The sequence below is a fragment of the Cystoisospora suis genome (assembly GCF_002600585.1).
Source record: "Cystoisospora suis strain Wien I chromosome Unknown contig_4654, whole genome shotgun sequence".
NCBI classification, from domain to species: domain Eukaryota; phylum Apicomplexa; class Conoidasida; order Eucoccidiorida; family Sarcocystidae; genus Cystoisospora; species Cystoisospora suis.
This window is the reverse complement of record NW_027157446.1, coordinates 6052-23786: the sequence shown is the minus strand read 5'-3', so window position 1 is coordinate 23786 and position 17735 is coordinate 6052. Positions and strand designations below refer to the sequence as shown.

Sequence of the window (17735 nt, the reverse complement as noted above, 5' to 3'; positions counted from 1 at the left end):
ATGCATATATCTGTATGTATGTCCATGTATGAATATGTATGTATGTGTATGAATGCGTATGCATTTATGTGGGAATATGTATGTATGTGTTTCGAGATTCTTTTATCTTTCCTTTGAATGGGGGGGTGTATTTCATGTTGTGGAAGTTCTTCCTATCTCAGACATAGACGGTTGTCTATCTCATCAGACACGTGTGTCCACAACTCACCATACCTGTATACATGTCTACATCTGGCTGTATGTACACCTCCACATGTATACATACATATATATATATATAGTGGTAGATTCATTTCATCCCTCTTCTGTGGGTGAGGGGGCATTTCAGAGGAACAGCAGAACGTCCCTTTTCGCCTAGACAAACAACATGTTCCGACACGCAGACTCTCTAGTGCGAATCCCCCCCCCCTTTCCCTCCCTGGCTTCTCTTTTTCCTCATGTATCCTCCTCTTAAGACTCTCTTCTGATTCGAGACCTCATCCCATGAAATCTTTGTCATTTTCATGCCCTTGAGCTTCTTCACGATCTCATCGTAGTAGTGGAGGTGGTAGGGTGGGGTGGAATCCATACGTCATCGTGGCTCTTCTCTTCTCTCTGTCCTTGCCGCTGCTGATGCGAGGGGGAGTTTGTATGTCTGTTGCTCTACGTGCTTTGTGTGACAGATAACGTATCGAGATGATATGACGGCCGTCGGTTCTCCTCTTCTGGCCTCTCGATTGCCCCAACCTCATCAGCTAGCCATTCAACAGGGCGAAGGAATCTTCTGTCTCGATGCTAATGAAGGTAAAACACACGGGAAGGCTCACTTTCACCTTCTCTGGAGTGTACATACATATTCCGAAACAGGAAAGAATGCATAGAGAGAGAGTTAGATAGAGAGGTCAAAGGGAGATAGATAGGTAGAGAGAAAGATAGAGAGATGGATCGCGACATAGATAGATAGATAGGTAGATAGCTCTTGTAATGTATGTGTCTATAGGTGAATGATGTGTGTATTGTGTACGGTGTACGTCTATCATGATGACTAGGAGGAGGATCAAGGGATAGAAGATGTATCATGACGCTCTACTCATGAGAGCTTGTATGTATCTCTATATGCATGCATGGTCATATTGATGGTGTATTTCCAGAGAGGAGAAGAAGGTCTACAGTGGAGAGAAATGGTTGTTTTCCTCTTTCCTGTAGTGCTATCTCTTCAATCATACGGCTTGTGAGATAACCTCATAGACCCAAGACATAAGAAAAAGAAAAAGAGGAGCAAGAAGGAGAATAGAGAAAGCTTATGATCTCTGTATATACATTCACACATGCATCTATGTACAGGGAGTTTTCCGCTTCTCCTGGCACATCGTCAAGGCTTCTTATGAGTCTTACATATATATATATATATACATATATATATATACATGTGTATACAGACAGACATATAGCTATAAAAACATACATACATACATGTACATACATACGTATAGATATGTATAAGCGCTAGTCTACCTTTGGACCGGAGAACGCGCCTCATGTTCCTGTGTCTATATGTATTTATGCATGTATGGCTATGTATGTATCTAGACATATAAATATATATATATCATCTGTTTTGACCATTGCCTTCCTTCCATAGAGGCTAGGCTGTTTTTCTTTTTCTCCCTTTCTTCTCTCACTTTCTATCGCTTGTCGCACGTCCATCTTGTCTGCACTTAGGCATCTATCCCCCCCTCCCTAGTCTCTCAAGAAATCTTTCAAAACAGAGAAGAAGAAGAAGAAGACAAAGACAACGGAGAAGATAGACATGCTTCAATGTCTGTCTTTTCTTTCTTCTCCTGTTCTCTCCAAGAGTTACGCACCTTTCTCTTTGGCCACACATAGCTGCACTACCCATAAGATATTCTATCCTTCCCCCCTCCTGATGGTTTTCCTTCTTTTAGCTCAGATTTCTCTTTTTCTTCTTCTTTCTGCTGCATGCCATTCATCTTCGTTCATTCTTCCGTTTCCACTTCCTTTCGTTCTTTCGTTCTTTCAGGAAATCTTTGGGCTCTTCCCAGTTTAGAGGGTGAAGAGTTCTGTAAGATTTTGACTTCATATCGGCATTACCTCGTGGCGATTAGCTCGAGACATTCTCAGCGTCACTCTTCTTCTTCTTACGGCGGGTCGATTGTTTCAGCGACAGATCTATCTCTTGGCGATAGAGGGAGACGGGGAATAGAAGAAGATTCTTCTTCATCTTCGAAAAAGACCTCGTCTCTGGGGGTTCTTTCCTCTGACGGCTCTTCTTCTTTAGCCCTTCATTCTCACGCGACGCCACGAGCAGGAGAGGGAGGAGCAGGAGAGCTACCTCCACAGGTAGGCATGGGATGTATGGAGATGCGCGTGTGTGCAGATGTATGTATGAGTATGTATGTGTGTATATATCTTGAATACGTATGCACGAATATGTATATGTGGGGTGTATGCTTACATATGAAAATGTACGTATGTATGTATATGTATGTATGCATGTCTCAATAGTCTTTTCAGGTTTGTATGTATCCGTATGTATAGAGGGGTGTATATGTGTACGTACCTATGTACGCCAATACGCATATATGTATACACGTATGTAGGTGTGAATATGTATGTATACAGCATGTGAGTAGTATGTGTGCATGTATGTATATATGTCATTAGAAGAGTATCAGATGATGTGTCCCTCCCTTTTTTACATAAGGTTCTCATTGAAGAAGAGAGGAAGGACAAGAAAGCAAGTGACTTTTCGTCAAGACGTCGCTTCTCTGATTCATCTTGCTCTCTCTTTAGATGTGTATATCGGTTCTGACTTATACACGTGTCTGGCTCTTCTTTCTCTGCTTTCTTGGGAACCTCTTCCTTTTCTTTCTCTCTTGAGATCTTCAAAAGAAAGAAAGAAAGGAAGAAAGAAAGGAGAAGTTCAAAGTAGAAAAGGACAAAGCCTGCTCCTCCATCATTTCTGACTAAGGAGTAGAAAACGTACAACTGTGTGTGTCTCTACTTAGGTGTACATACACACATCCTTCCTTCTTCTTCTTCATCCTCTAACTCTGTACCTACCCGTACGTACACATACTCAAATGCAGCACACACACACTCTCTCTCTTTCTTTCTCTTTCTCTTTCTTTCTCTCTATGTAGATCTATCTGTGTATACTTGAGTACATGTAGGATGAATAGAGCTAGGCAATCGATCTTGTATGGGATTGAAAGAGACTTCGCTTGTTTAGGATTGTGTGGAGGGTGGGGTGAGGTTGCCGGCCTGTATGTGTCTCTTTCCTTAGGAGTTTCTAACGATTTACTACGCTACAGCAGAGGTGCGATTCGTTGCCTTTTCTGCTCCTATCTTGGACGTTCTTCACGTCGTCCCCGCTATGGTAGGAGAACGCAATAGACACCCTTCAACGTCTTTCTCTTCTTGTCTTTCTTCTTCTTTTCTCATCTTCTCTGCTCCTCTTCTCTCGGTCGATATTCTCTTTTCTTCTTTCTGTTCTTTCTTCTCATTTTTGCGCAGTAGTCATCGTGAGGTAGCAGAGAGGTATCTCGTGACCTTGAGGAGATATGTTAGGAAGACGTGTCTTCTACGTACATCCCGTAGGGTGTCTACGTAGATTAATATGATCTTGATCTATACATGTCTTCAAAGATGTACGTGGCTGGGAATGTTTCCTAGGGATAGAGCGAAGGGATGGCTCTCACTGTCTTAGGACTACTCATAACGAAATGCATGCAGGCATACATGCATATACACCACATCGCTATATATATATATATGTATGACTATGGGGGTCTGCTTGTAGGTATGGAGTCTTCTGCTTTGAAGACTTTAGTGGGAGGTGGCTATATATAAAACTTGCTAGTTCTTTAGCCTGTCACCGAGGTGTCAGTAGAGAAGACAGCACTAGAATCGTTCTCTCTCTCTACACAGAAGGAGAAGGGATGACGTGAACAAGATCCCTCTTTCCTTCTTCAGCCTACCACACACTCGTGTGCGTATGGAGACAGGATGAAGGCTAACGGCCCTTCTTGATGGTCTTCGCTTACGCTAGAGAGAAGACACGTATCGATCTGTCTGTCTCCGTTCTATCAATCTGTCTCTCTATCTGGGTACTTATCTATCTATCAATCTATCTACGTGTTTATCTATCTATTGATCATAGGCCACATACAGAAGTAAGTGGGTATATCAGCTAGTGCTTTCGTCAGTAGAAGTCTGTATGCTTTCTCTCATTGTATAGGCAGGCACGTCTCTCCTTCTCTAAGCGGCAGTGTGTGCCTAGACTTACCATCCATCGTTCTAAATAGATAGACAGATAGAGAGATTAAAGAGAGATGAATAGATAGATTAAAGATAGATAGATAGATAGACAGATAGATAGATAGATAGGTTCATGGCCACTGCTGCATACGTAGTTGTCTGTGTATACACGAGCATATGTCTATACTTATATATATATATAGCCTAGTGCATCTTTATGTAGGATGTGATAGCAGGTGGAAACTTCCTGGCCTTTGTATTTCAACAGCCACCAGAGCGCATGCACACAGCTAGCTCTTCGCGTTTCTGGTCTCCATGTACGTCTATTTCCCCTCCTGTTTTGATCTATCTTTTATGTAGGCGTCTTGCTGGTCCTCTCTATGGTGCCTTCTATAGGCTGTAGTTGATATGTATCTGTTCGTTTCTCGCTCTGATGGATATCTATGTATAGGCTAGCATGAATGGTATTTCTCTCTTCTTAGACTCTTGACTCAGAATTTGTTAAGGCATCTTTCCTCTCTCTCTCTCCGTCAACCTACAGGAGTCGCTTTATGTCATCTGTAGAGGAAGCCCAGGAAGAGGCCAGGGAGGGTACCCTCCACATGCGAAGAATCTCCTCATCGAGTTACGTGAAAAGAGCTTCGATGATCGGCTCAATATTCTTCTCAGGTATCTAACGAGCTGTACGAATATGTATCAGTATGTATGTAGGGTTGAATGTGTATTATGTATGAATATGTATGTGTGAATATCTATTATGTATGAATATGTATGTATGAATATGTATTATGTATATATTTATGTATGTATGTATTTATGTATGTGTGCAGGAAGTACATTTATATATATATATATATGTATATTGTTTATCTTGGCTCTCCTACGGCAGTCAGTTTTCTTTTTCTTTTGTTTCGCATGCAGATCTTTCATTGTGAAGGTCTTTCCCCCATCACCCTTCCCGATGATATCTCTTTTTCATTATCTCTTTCGCTTGAGAGCATCTTCCCGAGTTGTTCTGTCTTAGTTGGCTAGATGGATATCTCTCTTCATATATCTATCTACTTTTCTTTCTCTTGTTTGCACCTCCCTACCTTCGTATATCGGATGTGTTCTAACGCTACTACTTACATACATATCAACATGCATATACATATATATATATACATGTTCGCACATACTTATACATGTTCATACACATTCATACAGACGCACATACACATACATGTCCATACATACGCATCCATATTCATAAATCCTTAGTGATACCTCCCCTCGAATAGAGAGATTCATTCCGACTGTCTAGGAACCTTGTCCCCCTCTACGCAGCTCAAGGTTTCTCTCCAAAGGCTTTCGTTTGCCCTTCCTCCTTCACCTGGAGCCTTCCTTCTCTCTTTTTCTTTCTGTCCTCTCTTCTTCTCCTTCTTCTCTCTTACCCTGCGTCGACATACCACGAGAAGCCCAGCTCGAGTTGGACATGCACTCGTACATGCATTATGACTAGATTTCTAGATACATATAGATGCATAGATAGATATAGAGGTACGAGGAAACCCTCGGGTGAGTCGGATGGGTTTGCAGTCAGATGCGCCGGACTCTCGGGGTCGATAGATGCTGTCCTTTCCTCGATAACTCTCTATCTATCTATCTCTCTATGTATATATAGACTTGCAGATATGTGTGTATATCTGATTAGGGATGGTGGTTCATGTGACTGGTGCCTAGGCTCGCTCCTTCGCGGATACATATGGGCTGGGACTGACAGTGTCACAGTATTGTATGAGAGACTTGGCGAGTTTCTTGCTCTAGAAGAAGAGAGATGTCTATGGCCTGTGGGAAGACTGCTTCTTGGATGTGTGCATGCATGCGTATGTGACGACATGTCACGATAGGAAAAGGCTCTTCGACTGGGCAGAGGAAATTGTTCTGAAAGACCGACAACCCAACTCAACTCTCCAGGTATCTAGCTATCTATCTATCTATATACACATATTTCTCTATCCATCTATATCTCTTCATCTACATGTATATCTATCTATCCATCGGTATGTATCTAGCTATCTTAACTATGTATATGTGGCACAGATTTCTATGAGCCATTGTACACATCTTTGGATATGTGATCCGTGTCAACCTCCTTTGAATAGGAGCAGTTTTCTACAGCATCTTTCTTATCGTATATCTCACCTTTTCTCTAATATATTAGGTATTCTAGCTCTAGATAGATCAATGAAGAGTGTCTCTATCGACATAGCATAGAACACTCCTATCGCTGACTCTTTCTCAAACCTCGACAAATCCAAGATACCCGAGAGTCTTCTGCTGACCGCGTCCCCTGTCTTCCTATCTATGAGATTAGCGAATGTATACGATATGGGCTATACACAGGTTGACGTCTGTATAGCTGAGAGACGAAGATGCTTATATCACGTCTCTCCCTACCTCTATAGATTTCATCACACAGCTATGGCGGGAAGGTTCGCACTCTCATGGACAGTCTGTAGAGTGTGGCGCATCTCCTTACTCGGTAGCTATAGAGGGAGCAAAAGCACGATGAGGCCTCCCCTCACGTTTTCGGCACCAGCCACTGTGTGTATGTGTGGAGGTGTATGGGCATGCGTCAATAGATTCGGTTAAGTTGTTCCTTAGTCATGGTGCATGCAGTCGTCTATCCCATGTAGATCTCTGCCTTCAAATTCCTACCTGACGCTGTCCACGTGAGTCTCTACACAAACTCCCTCTATGACGACAAGGAGGAGGAGGAGGAGGCGTAGGAGGTATTATTGCACGTGTCGCCTCTCGCATATCGTCACCATCTGTATCTATCTATCTATATCTATATCTATCTATATATATATCTATATGATGTGTATATATACAGATGATGAAGGTAGAAATGTCTCTTCTTCTCTGTCTATCTCTATATTTGGAGAGAGATGCACGTGCGGGAGATCCATCCGTAGATCTTACATTTGATATGCAGGGGTGCAGATGGATCTTCCCGATCGCAAAGGAAACATTCCGTGTATGTACGTATTTCACCTATCTTTGTTTCCGCTTATTTTTCTTTCTTTCTCTCTTCTCTTTCTTTTTAGGAGGTCTATCGCCTGCATGCAGACTGGCTCTATGAGAAGCGCATGTTTGATAAAGCTCTACGCATGTACATCAAGACTATTGGTAGGACTTGGCCTTCTTCTTCTTCTTTTCTTCATCTTGTTCTTCTTCTTTTTCCCTTCTCGGGTGACTAAGGATGAGGAACTCGCCCTAAGAAAGACTTTTCCATGCTTCAGGGGATTGGCTAACTATGCATCTTCTTTGTTACAGAAAAGGTCGTAGAGAAGTCCACTTCTCTCTAAACACCTCGAGATATTTGAATGCATGCAAATGGATCAAAGAGAGATGAATAGATATAGATAGATCAAGGATGGTTAGGTGAATACATAGATCAAGCATGGATAGATAGGTAGATAGATCAAGGATAGTTAGGTAGATACATAGATCAAGCATGGATAGATAGATCGATAGGCTCTTACGTGGGCACATACGGTAGCTTGCGCCATGTATTTCTCTGTTTTGCATTCTCTCTTCGCAGTGAAGTGAAGAGATCTAAGGAAGAGAAAGACCTTTCTTCTTTCTAGCTATCTTTCCTCTGATAGAAATTTCTAGGGTTTTCTTTCCTGTAAGAGTCGATCGACCTCACTGAAGATGTCGTCAGGTGTATGTACAGAGTGTCTGTGTATGTGTAGGTGGGTATCTATTTATGTGGCTATGTATCTATTACGTATGACGGGTGATGTGTATTTATTTGTGTCTTCTACAAAGAATGGCCGTACATAGACAAGAGGCATCAATAGAGCTATCCACGCTTAGGATAGGGTGCAGATCATGTAAAGCAACTGCACCTATGCATAGGAGACCTTCAGTGCATCGAACTATTCATTCCTCATAAGAGAGTTAGACATAGTAGACACGACAGACAGATATCTACATATTCATACATACCTGTCCATATTATCTAGGGGTAGATCATGATGATTTGCCTATATAGACTACCTGCCATCATGGTGTATGCATTTGTATACTCTCGATCTTTTATATCTGTACAGATGTCTACGTGTGTGTTTCCTCTCTTTTGCACTTCAGGTACTTTGGAGCCGTCATATGTAATTGAGAAGTATATACACTGTCAGCGACTATGGCTCTTAGCCGTCTATCTCCTTCATTTACATCGCCGAGGTGTCGCTTCTCAACAGCATACTCTTCTTTTCTTCAAGTGTGCTGCACAACTGAAAGACGATCTTCTGTTCTCAGCCTTCCTAGATGACCCGAATATAAGCCGAGAGGCTGTTCTTCCTGCGGCGATCAAGGAGTGTCGCGCTACTGGTAAAAAGTCGGTTCCAAATCTTTCTTTTTCATAAGGGAATTGAACCCATCCACTTCATCTATCTGAGTTAAGGCGAAGAGATCAGTGAGAAGCTCTAAATCTCTCGCAGATTTTCTTCGACTCGATATACAGACATATTCATACATGTCTATATGTATACATACACACATATTCATACATACGTACACGACGTGAGAAGGGTAGGTGCTTGTGTGTTTGACGTAAAAAGGGAATGTGTTTGCTCCAGAAAGAGCCATGAATTCTCCACGTGGAGATGCAGACATCTGTTGGGCAAAGGGTTCTATTTCATTCCTCCCTCTTCGGCTTTCTTCTCATCCCTCTTGCCATTCCCCAGCGAGAATAGCAACTATCATCTAGACTCCTCATAGGGTCTTATTTCACGCTTAGCACTACTTGAGAAGATATCTGTACGTACACAGGAATCTTTCCCGCCTGCCGTGTAACGTCTCTATGTATGTATACGTACATCTAGATACAGATACGGTGTGTACGTATAGAGAGGAAGATAGATTCATAGTTTCTGTCTGTCTTCAATCCCAAGTTGTCGTAGGTGTTCCTGTACGGGGTGTATGTACACACAGGAGGGATGCATGTACATAAAGCACATCCTATTCAGTGGTTACCGCCGAATCGATATAGATATCTCGACGTCTGTCTCTATCTATTCCCTCTTTACAGATCCACTACATGTGAGTTAGAAGGGCTGTCTCTCTTACCATACGAGGGACGAAGAGGCAGCAGTTTACATTCGAGAATGGAGTGTGTGTATGAACTCCCTCCCAAAGTCTCTTTTCGTCAGTCTCTCTTTTTTCATGAACTCTTTCTTCTTCTTCTTTTCTTTCAAAGAAAATCTTTCTCCTTTGTTCTTCTTCTTCTGTCTCTCCTAGGCTATACAAAACTCGCGGCTGCCATCGCCTATCGTCATGGGTATCATGAAGAATATGTCTCTCTGCTCCTCTCCGAGTACAAGTACGTCTGGCCTTCGTGTTTCCTTTCTTCATTCCTCTCTCCTTATCCTTCATCTTCTTTATCTTCTTATGTCTCTCTCCTTCCAAAGAACCTCTTTTCTTTTTGATCTATCTATTAAATAATGTCTGTTCTCTCTACGTGTTCTTCTCTCTTCTTCTGTCCCTTCACTCCAGGCTACCAAACAGCTAAAGCGCCTTGTTAAGTCTCGCCTTCTCTGTCTCTCTGCTTTCTTGCTCATCTAGCCTACATAATCTCTCCCTGCTCTTTTTTCCTTTCCTCTCTTCTGGAGTTGTTCTTTATCTTCTTTCTTCCTCTTCTTTCCCTCGCACGAGCCCTCCCCCTCTACCTGCTTCTTCAAGTTCACTTTCCATCGTGACTTCCCCAAGAAAGACAAACGCTAGATGTTAAAACATCTCACGCTATACACAAGAAGATATCTATCTACGTATCTATCTTTAATCTCTATCTATCTATCTATGTGTAATCTATCTATCTATGTATGAATGTATCCTCTTTTAGATCTCCGTCATGTATGCTGAAGACTGCTCATGCATTCATTCAGTCAACTGCCTTGCTCTCTTGCATGCAGCCTCCTCACATACAACAGGTAGACAAAGAGAATACAAGATAGGAGTCGCTGACACACAAGTGGGGAGAGACTGGTAACAAAGAAGGAAGGAAGCGCAGCCACGACTTCGCCAGCTCTTCATCGCTCTACTCTTGTTCATACCGCATACAGTAGAGAGTGTAGAAATGTTGGTAATTGTAAACCTCTCTTCTTCTTCGTTAAGGCTGTTCTTTCTTAGGCCTTTGACTTGCTTCATTTCCTCTTCGTATAATGAGCCCTTCTTGTTTGGCGGACAGGCGAGGCGAGTGATCTCTTCATGGGCAATCTGAAAGGGATAGAGAGGAAGAAAGTGAGAAGTTCATTCATTCAACTAGCTGGTGGAGATAGAAGGAGAAATGAGGAGAAGAGAGATTTAGATCGATGTAGCTAGTAGTAGCCTTGTCTGCTTCATATGAATGAAAGAAGATAGGAGTGGTATCGAGAAAGCAACAGAGAGTCAGAAAGAAAGAAAGAGTGAGAAAGAAATGAAGGGTGTGTATGGGAGTATCGAAGTTGTCCGTCCTTGCCTGTCTCCTCTTCTCGAATGTCTTGTAGGAATTACGAAGAAGCGGTTCGATATTTGAAGAAGCTCGAGGCACCCTCTGCATGCTCGCTTCTTCTTCTTCATGGATATGAACTTTTGACGAATAAACCAAAGGATTCTCTACACCTTCTTAAGAACATTATTCTCAAGTATCATACAAGGTATCATCCTCTCGCACAGCTCTCCTCTCTTACACACTGATCCTATCGACCCTCTCTCTCTATATAGATATATATATGTGTGGGAAGTTTTCCTCTTTTCTTTCCTTTCATTCACGGGTGTCTTCTTATTTCTTCTTCTTGGTCGTTGTGACTTGTATTCTCCGATCTAGAGTGTTGATCTGTTCTGCGTGTCTGACGGCTTCTCTTCCGGTCTTCGGAGCTCCTCCAAACCAAACCTCTCAATGTAAAGGAGAGGAGAGACGTCTTCCCTCGTAGAGAGAAAGAGAGAGAGAGGGAATGATTCGTAAGCGTATACACATATATATGGGGATAGATAGATAGATAGATAGGTAGATAGATAAATCTCTCACGCTTGCATGTAAAGACATTTCTATGTTAGGCGTTATGCTTCGAGATGCCGTCCCTCTTTGTTTACCTCAAGGGGACTCGGGAGGGTGTACATACAGCTCAGGCTACTATTGCCACCTCGATCCATCAGTACTACTACTACTACTCCTACTGTTTCTATTCCTTCTTATGTAGGCCTCGTACGAGGGTGTAAACTGACTGTTTGTATCTAACCATCTTCCTTCTATCTGTGGCTCTCTGTCTACCTCTCTGTCTATCTGTTCATCTGTCTATCATTGAGACTTCTCAACCTTCCTCTTAGGAAAGAATCGTGTGTGTTTATCTTTATAGGTAGGCCAGCAGTTGGTTTGCTTACCTAGCAGTAGAAAGAAAAAACGACGTCCACGCGGAACACATCGGCGGAACAGACGGGGTGTGTATGACAGATATGTTCCTATTCTTTCACTTGCCTCTGGATGTATGTATAAGACATCTATCTCTCTTTATCTATAGATAGATGAATAGATAGGTGCATTATATTGCATGTAGTCTAGATGGGTAGGATGCCCCGGGCCTGTATCGACGCCCAACATCACCGTCAAAGGATGGTTACGTACATACATATTCATACATAGACAAATACACACATATACATACCTCCTCTGGCCACTCGACATTCTTTATCTCTATCTATCTATCTTTCTCTATCCCTCTCTCTATGTATATATGTGTATGTATTTCTATGTGTTTATGTATCCGCGAATCTCTTGTGTATAAGTGTAGTCACGTCGTGATATGTTGCATGCGACCGGATTCTCCCGGTGTATGCATGCGGCATTTTTGACTGAGTTGGTTCGTTCTCCTTTCTTTCTCTTTTTCTTTCCTTTCTTTAGCGTGGATGTGTTTCTTCCCCTTTTTGTGGATAATGAAGCTCTCTTGTTTTACTTCATTTCTTCTCTTCTCTTCGGAAAGAAAGAGACCGTTCTCTTCATCGAGCGGCAGTGTCAAGGCTATCGTCTTCTTTCTCGTCAAGGATCTCTCAGTTTGTCACAAGGAAAAGGCGACGCAGGAAGCCCCGTAGGCACGCATGCCTATCTCGGAGACAGAAAGGAAGAAGAAGAAGAATGTCCTCGTTCTTCGACCTGCGGTAGAGATTCTCTAAGCCAACTACTAAGAGATCTTGACTTAGCAGTCGATCTCTCATCATCCTCTTCCTCTTCTTCAAGAAAGTCGGTGAATGGTCACCGTAGAATTCAAGATGAAGAACAGGACGACAATGAAGAAGAAGAAGAAGAGGAAGAAGAAGAAGAAGATCTATCACCCACATTACCTTCTCATGTCTTTGGTAGCGGTGCCATCGCTACGTTTCTTGAGATCCTTCTACGTAAGCTTCTCTCCTTCTTCTCGGGAGAGAGATGATGTACACGGTTCAAGATAAACTCGGGCTGCAAGACCCACCTCGGAGGTCTCTCTAGTGTGTATAGAAAGACGTCTCTACAGCAGCACCACAGTTGGAGACGAGACAGGGGAGTTGATGTGGTAAACCAATGGCTGAATAATGAGATAGTCCACTTCCTCTTTGCCTCGAGGGTTGCTACGTCCTCACTCACCATGTCTCTCGTGAAGATAGGAGTTAGTTTCTTGAAGGGAGAAGAAGTGCTCCATGTGCGAAGAAACTTCTACATGCACGTCCTTAGGATGATTTACGACGAATCTAATCCATCCTTGTCAGAAGTATGTGAACACGGCATGTATAGATATATATGTACGTACATATATCTATATATCTTTAGAGGGAGAAATCTTCTTCAACGTATACATACATGTATGCATGTGTGTGGGGTGTCAGTGGAAGAATGTATACACATATCTATCTATCTATATCCATCTATCTATCTAGATAGATAGATAGATATGCTCTATGATATTAGTCTTGCATGTAGTTAGGCGTAGAGGTTTTCCTTCACTTTTCCACACTCGACACACAAGAGATTTCGAGCAAAGAGAAGCCCCTCCTTGAGTCGCTACTATCGATGGTATCGATCTCGCAGCTAGCTTATGTGAAAGAGAAGCGACGAATTATAGATAGGAGATGTTTCTGTCTTCACAAGCCTTTCTTTCTGGTCTGTATCTATCATCTTCTTCACTCTTCTTTCTCTCTTCTTTCTTCTTCTTCTTTCCGAGCTCTGTCCTTCTTTCTCATAGAAACCCATGGGAGACTATGGACACTCTCAGGGCTTTCTTTCACCCTAGCTGTAGTAGCCGCACCTCTACTGGATATAGAGGCCTTCTGTCTTGCACCAACGTGCTGAGAAGCTTTGCTTCGGTCAGAAAGATAGGATGACTTGATAGCCTGGCGCATGCACGCATGCATGCAATGAGACCTTTTGTCGCTGGGAGAAAGAAAAAGACGTCCTTTTTTCTAACGTGTTGCCGTCTTTTGCTTTCTTTAGGTTTCTATCGACGAGCTCTTCTCAGTTCCTCTTCTGCTTCTCGTCTTGGCTATCGTCGACCACAATACTGTGTGGAAGATAAGAACAGAGGAGATCGGAGCAAACTATCCGAATATAAGACGAACGGAGGTCTAGAAGGAAAGAAACCAGACTCGTTAGCATCTCTCCTTCCTAGCAGTAGTACTCCCCGTTGTAGCCAGGGCCAAGATTCAGTAGAAAGGGAGAAGAATGTGCTAAATGAAAGAACAAGACTAGCCTGTGAAAAGAAGCAAGAAAAGGACGAAGAGAAGGGTGAGAGAAGAATAGGAGAAATCGCATCAGGATATGGAAGTATGATCATGCGTACATTGAGAGAAAGAACAGTGGTAAGCATGGGTCGACTCAAATCGCTTGTTCTTCCCTCTGCACCGATCTATCGATGCCAACATACCTTCACGCACTTCAGGATTCTCATTACAGGAGGCATAGATCTCTTTCTGTCTCTATCTGTCTGTCTCTGTATGAGGGTATATCTCAGCCGTAAGTGTATTCTCTGATGCCTGCCTTCACTTGATCTATCGGGTGTCTCTCTCTCAACATGTACCTGCTAGGTTCATATGCCTGTATGTATCTTTACAGTAGGACCCCCCCACGGCCAGATGGGTAGGTTCAAGATAGATAGACTCACGAAAGGTTTAAGATAAATAGCTTAGAGATCCATCAAAGATAGATAGACAGACTGGCAAAGAAGCAAAGAAAGGGAGTTGAGAAAACGGACGTCTCAGTTTGGACGGGAGCTTGACAACTGTAGGGGAAGGAATGCCTTCCTGAGATGGATGTCTTTCATCATCTATATCTTTCTAGGGTGTATCTCTGTATATACCAAGCAGCTCTATTTGACTCCATAAACCAAAGTAGCACTTCGGTGCTTTGAATTTCTCAGCCACTTTTCTTTTCAACGAATTGAACGGATTCGAACCATGAAGACATCTTTCTTTCTAACCCGCAGATCCTAGTCACGGAGCTGCTGCGGGTGTGGTTTGTTTCTTTCTCCTAAAGGGAGTGAGAAAGATAAGATGAAGAATTCTTTTCTGTTCATTTGACTTAGCGCTCTTTTATTTCCTCTCTCTTGATCTGTTGTCTTCGATTTCCTTGGAAAAGAATCTCTTGCTTCTTCTCTTTCTGATCTGTCGGTCTCATGTCTATACAGATAGACACGTTCTTCTTCTTCTTCTTCTCTCATTCTTTTTGTGTGTAGGACGGTTTTGGTGAGGAAATCCTTCTTGTTCTTCCATATCTTTCTCTAGCTTGTCTTGTCTCTGTTGGTGTCTCTCTAGGGCGAAGATGAACTGTTCACAGGGACCCTCCTAAGTACTTTGTATGGTTTCGAAGAAGGCTTGCTCTATACGTGTGAGAAAAGGGGAGATTATCTCCTACCGTTAAGCCATCTATCAGAGAAAGAAGATCTCCTCCCTCTCTTGCAGTTTTGCTTGTCCAATACATCCAAAGAACCTTCTCTATGGGTGTATGCACTCTCCTTCTTAGCCTCGTAAGTCGTAATCCCCTTTTTTTCTTCTCTCTTTCTTTCTTTCTTTCTTATCTCTTTCTTTGTTGTTCTTTTCTTTTCTTCAAAGGAGAGCGGAGGGTGTCTCTCTTCTTTTCTTCTTCTCTCTTGTTGCTCCTCGTCAGAATGATGGAAAGTAAAGAAAGAAGGCAAATCATGTTGTCGAGTGAGAAATTCTTCTTCATTACCGTGACATAGACAGGTCGATCTTTCTTTCTCCTCGTAGTGAGATCTTGCTTCTGTAGAATGCATAGGTCTATTTAACTCCTCTTGAAAAGTCAGTCTAAATTCATCCCCTCGCTTCTTCTTTTTCTTCTTTTCTTCTTTCCTTTGGCTAGGTGTTGTTCTTTCTTCTTTTTCTTTCTTCTCGCTCTTGCTCATATCATTCAAGTGAAAGAAAGAAAGAAAGAAAACACAGGCAGACATCCTACGTGTGCTAGTTGCTGTACGGTTGGTCTCGTACTGGTCATAGCATAGCGGTAATGTAGCTGTATGCACACCGCGGCAACCACCTTCGTCAGCGTGCATGAGTCATACCACGCGAGGAACATGTAGATACACGCATACACACAAAAGGAAGCTGCGAAGAAGGTCACGCAAGACCTTAGTGCTAGATATCTCCTACGCGCCCGTAGTTTTCTCATGCTACTACACAAAAGCCTTAGACACCGTTCTTCATACTTCTCGCTCTGATCTTCCTGTGTCCCTATGCTCGGGATATCTTCCACAATCCCGAAGGATTTCTATCCACGTCTCTGCATGCGGTCTCTCTAAGTGCCTCTTCCTGCTTTGCTTTCCTTTCTTGCTTCCTTTCCCTGCTCTCCGACTTTTCCTACGTGAAGTGGCAGTAGTGGTGGAGTAGTAGTCGCTAATTTGATCTGCTTAGAAAAAGAAGAAGAAGGTCTTTCTCCGATGTCGAATGGTTGGAAGTCCTTTTTCCTGTTCTTCTGTTGGAAGGGATGGAAATCTCCTTAGTAATTGATCTACCTACCTCATTGTCACATGATAGACGCGTGCATCTCAACAACCCAGTCCATACGATACCGGCCTTGTTGCTCTTATCCGGCTTGGAAGAGATCCGTCTTTTTTCTTTCTATTCCTTTCGCGAAGTTGACGTCTGAGACGAAGTGGCGTTTTTGTGTATTCTTCAAAGAATGCTATGGTATTCTCTATCCTTTGTCACATTTACTGTGCTTCACTGTAGCTGTGCGAACTGTCTATCATGACCAGGGACGCACACCCCAGTAGGTGAGCTGGATGAACACCACCCCAGTGCTGGGGTGTATGTACAGCACAGTGTTGGGGTGTATGTACAGCACGCCAAAGGAATCGAAGGAATGGATGGGCACTCACTACATTGGAGACCAGTCCAGTGTACATACAGCACCTCATACCACGCTGCACCCCAGGGGTCCTGTAGTGGTGTACATACAGCAGAGTTCCTACATACACCAGAACAGTGCGCCTTCTATTAAAACTGCTGAGACTGCTTCAGACTAAAGCAGCAGCGTCCAGAGAGAGGCTCCTCTCAGTTTCTCTAGGAGGGATCCCAGCCTTCTTGATAAGAGACGGCATAGCATTTTTTGCTGAAGGCCCGAAATGTAGAAAAGCGCGTTCCTTCTTTGCATTCTCATTCCTCGCTTGTCTTGTCTTGTCATCTGTGTGTATGGGGGAGTGCAGCCGCGAAGGAACCGATCACGAAATTCAGCAGATTTTAGCACACATCGAGGTAAGACCAAAAACGTCGAGTCTCCATAAGACTCTTCTTACTTTTCGGACGGTATATCTCTGACTTGATCATCTCTCCTCCCATGATGTACAGAGGGGGAAAGAGACAAAGGGATGGATAGCACTCTCTAAGGTACAGAGGAAGAGACAGAGGAATGGATAGGACTCTCTATCTCTGCGTCCTTGTGTCTTCTCTCCTTTTCTCCCCGTGGAGTGAATGGCCTTGCCATCCCTCTGTCATTCGCTCCGTTCTTGCGAAGTGCGAGACGACAGCGATTTCGGGCTCCTGTCTAGCTCAAAATTTGAGGAATGAAGGCCTTCAATAGGGACAAAAACGCTTTTGCCTGTCTCCTGCAGTACGAATAGGTTCTACACTCCCTCTCCTTTATGGGTGTGATACATGGTCACTCATAGAGAACGACAAGCAGACCCTTTGAGAGAGCTTTTCTTTAAGATGTGCTCCATCTCTACTTTACCTGACCCCTGACTGTCTCCTCTCTTTCTCTTCTTGTATTCATTCTTCGCGTTTCTACAGACTCGCAGGCTTCTTCATCCTTTAGCGGTTTTAGATATTCTTCAGCGAGGTTCAAAAGTCACACTGAAGGCTGTGAAGGTAAACTGCTGGCTTTGGAATGTCTGGAAAGAACGAAAGTGCTCCAGAGAGTTTCTCGGATGATTAGAATGCTACGGGTCTGTAACTCTAGATAGATAGATTAAAGA

The 17735-nt window shown here is 43.0% G+C and overlaps 1 protein-coding gene across 1 annotated transcript in view; it reads left to right on the top strand.

Moving 5' to 3' along the window:
- Positions 1-17735, top strand: part of CSUI_008349 (vacuolar protein sorting 11 carboxy-terminal protein) — a gene marked incomplete at its 3' end in the record, with an annotated part of 24367 nt that overhangs the window by 1577 nt on the left and 5055 nt on the right. Inside the window, exons 3-16 of the mRNA XM_068068483.1 lie at positions 663-783; positions 2021-2340; positions 3287-3379; positions 4802-4929; positions 6150-6216; positions 7353-7434; positions 8401-8640; positions 9550-9631; positions 10794-10943; positions 12185-12675; positions 13745-14109; positions 15061-15272; positions 16968-17016; positions 17551-17628. Coding sequence (XP_067919540.1) covers positions 663-783; positions 2021-2340; positions 3287-3379; positions 4802-4929; positions 6150-6216; positions 7353-7434; positions 8401-8640; positions 9550-9631; positions 10794-10943; positions 12185-12675; positions 13745-14109; positions 15061-15272; positions 16968-17016; positions 17551-17628 — 2478 coding nt within the window. The remainder of the gene's footprint in view (positions 1-662; positions 784-2020; positions 2341-3286; positions 3380-4801; positions 4930-6149; positions 6217-7352; positions 7435-8400; positions 8641-9549; positions 9632-10793; positions 10944-12184; positions 12676-13744; positions 14110-15060; positions 15273-16967; positions 17017-17550; positions 17629-17735) is intronic.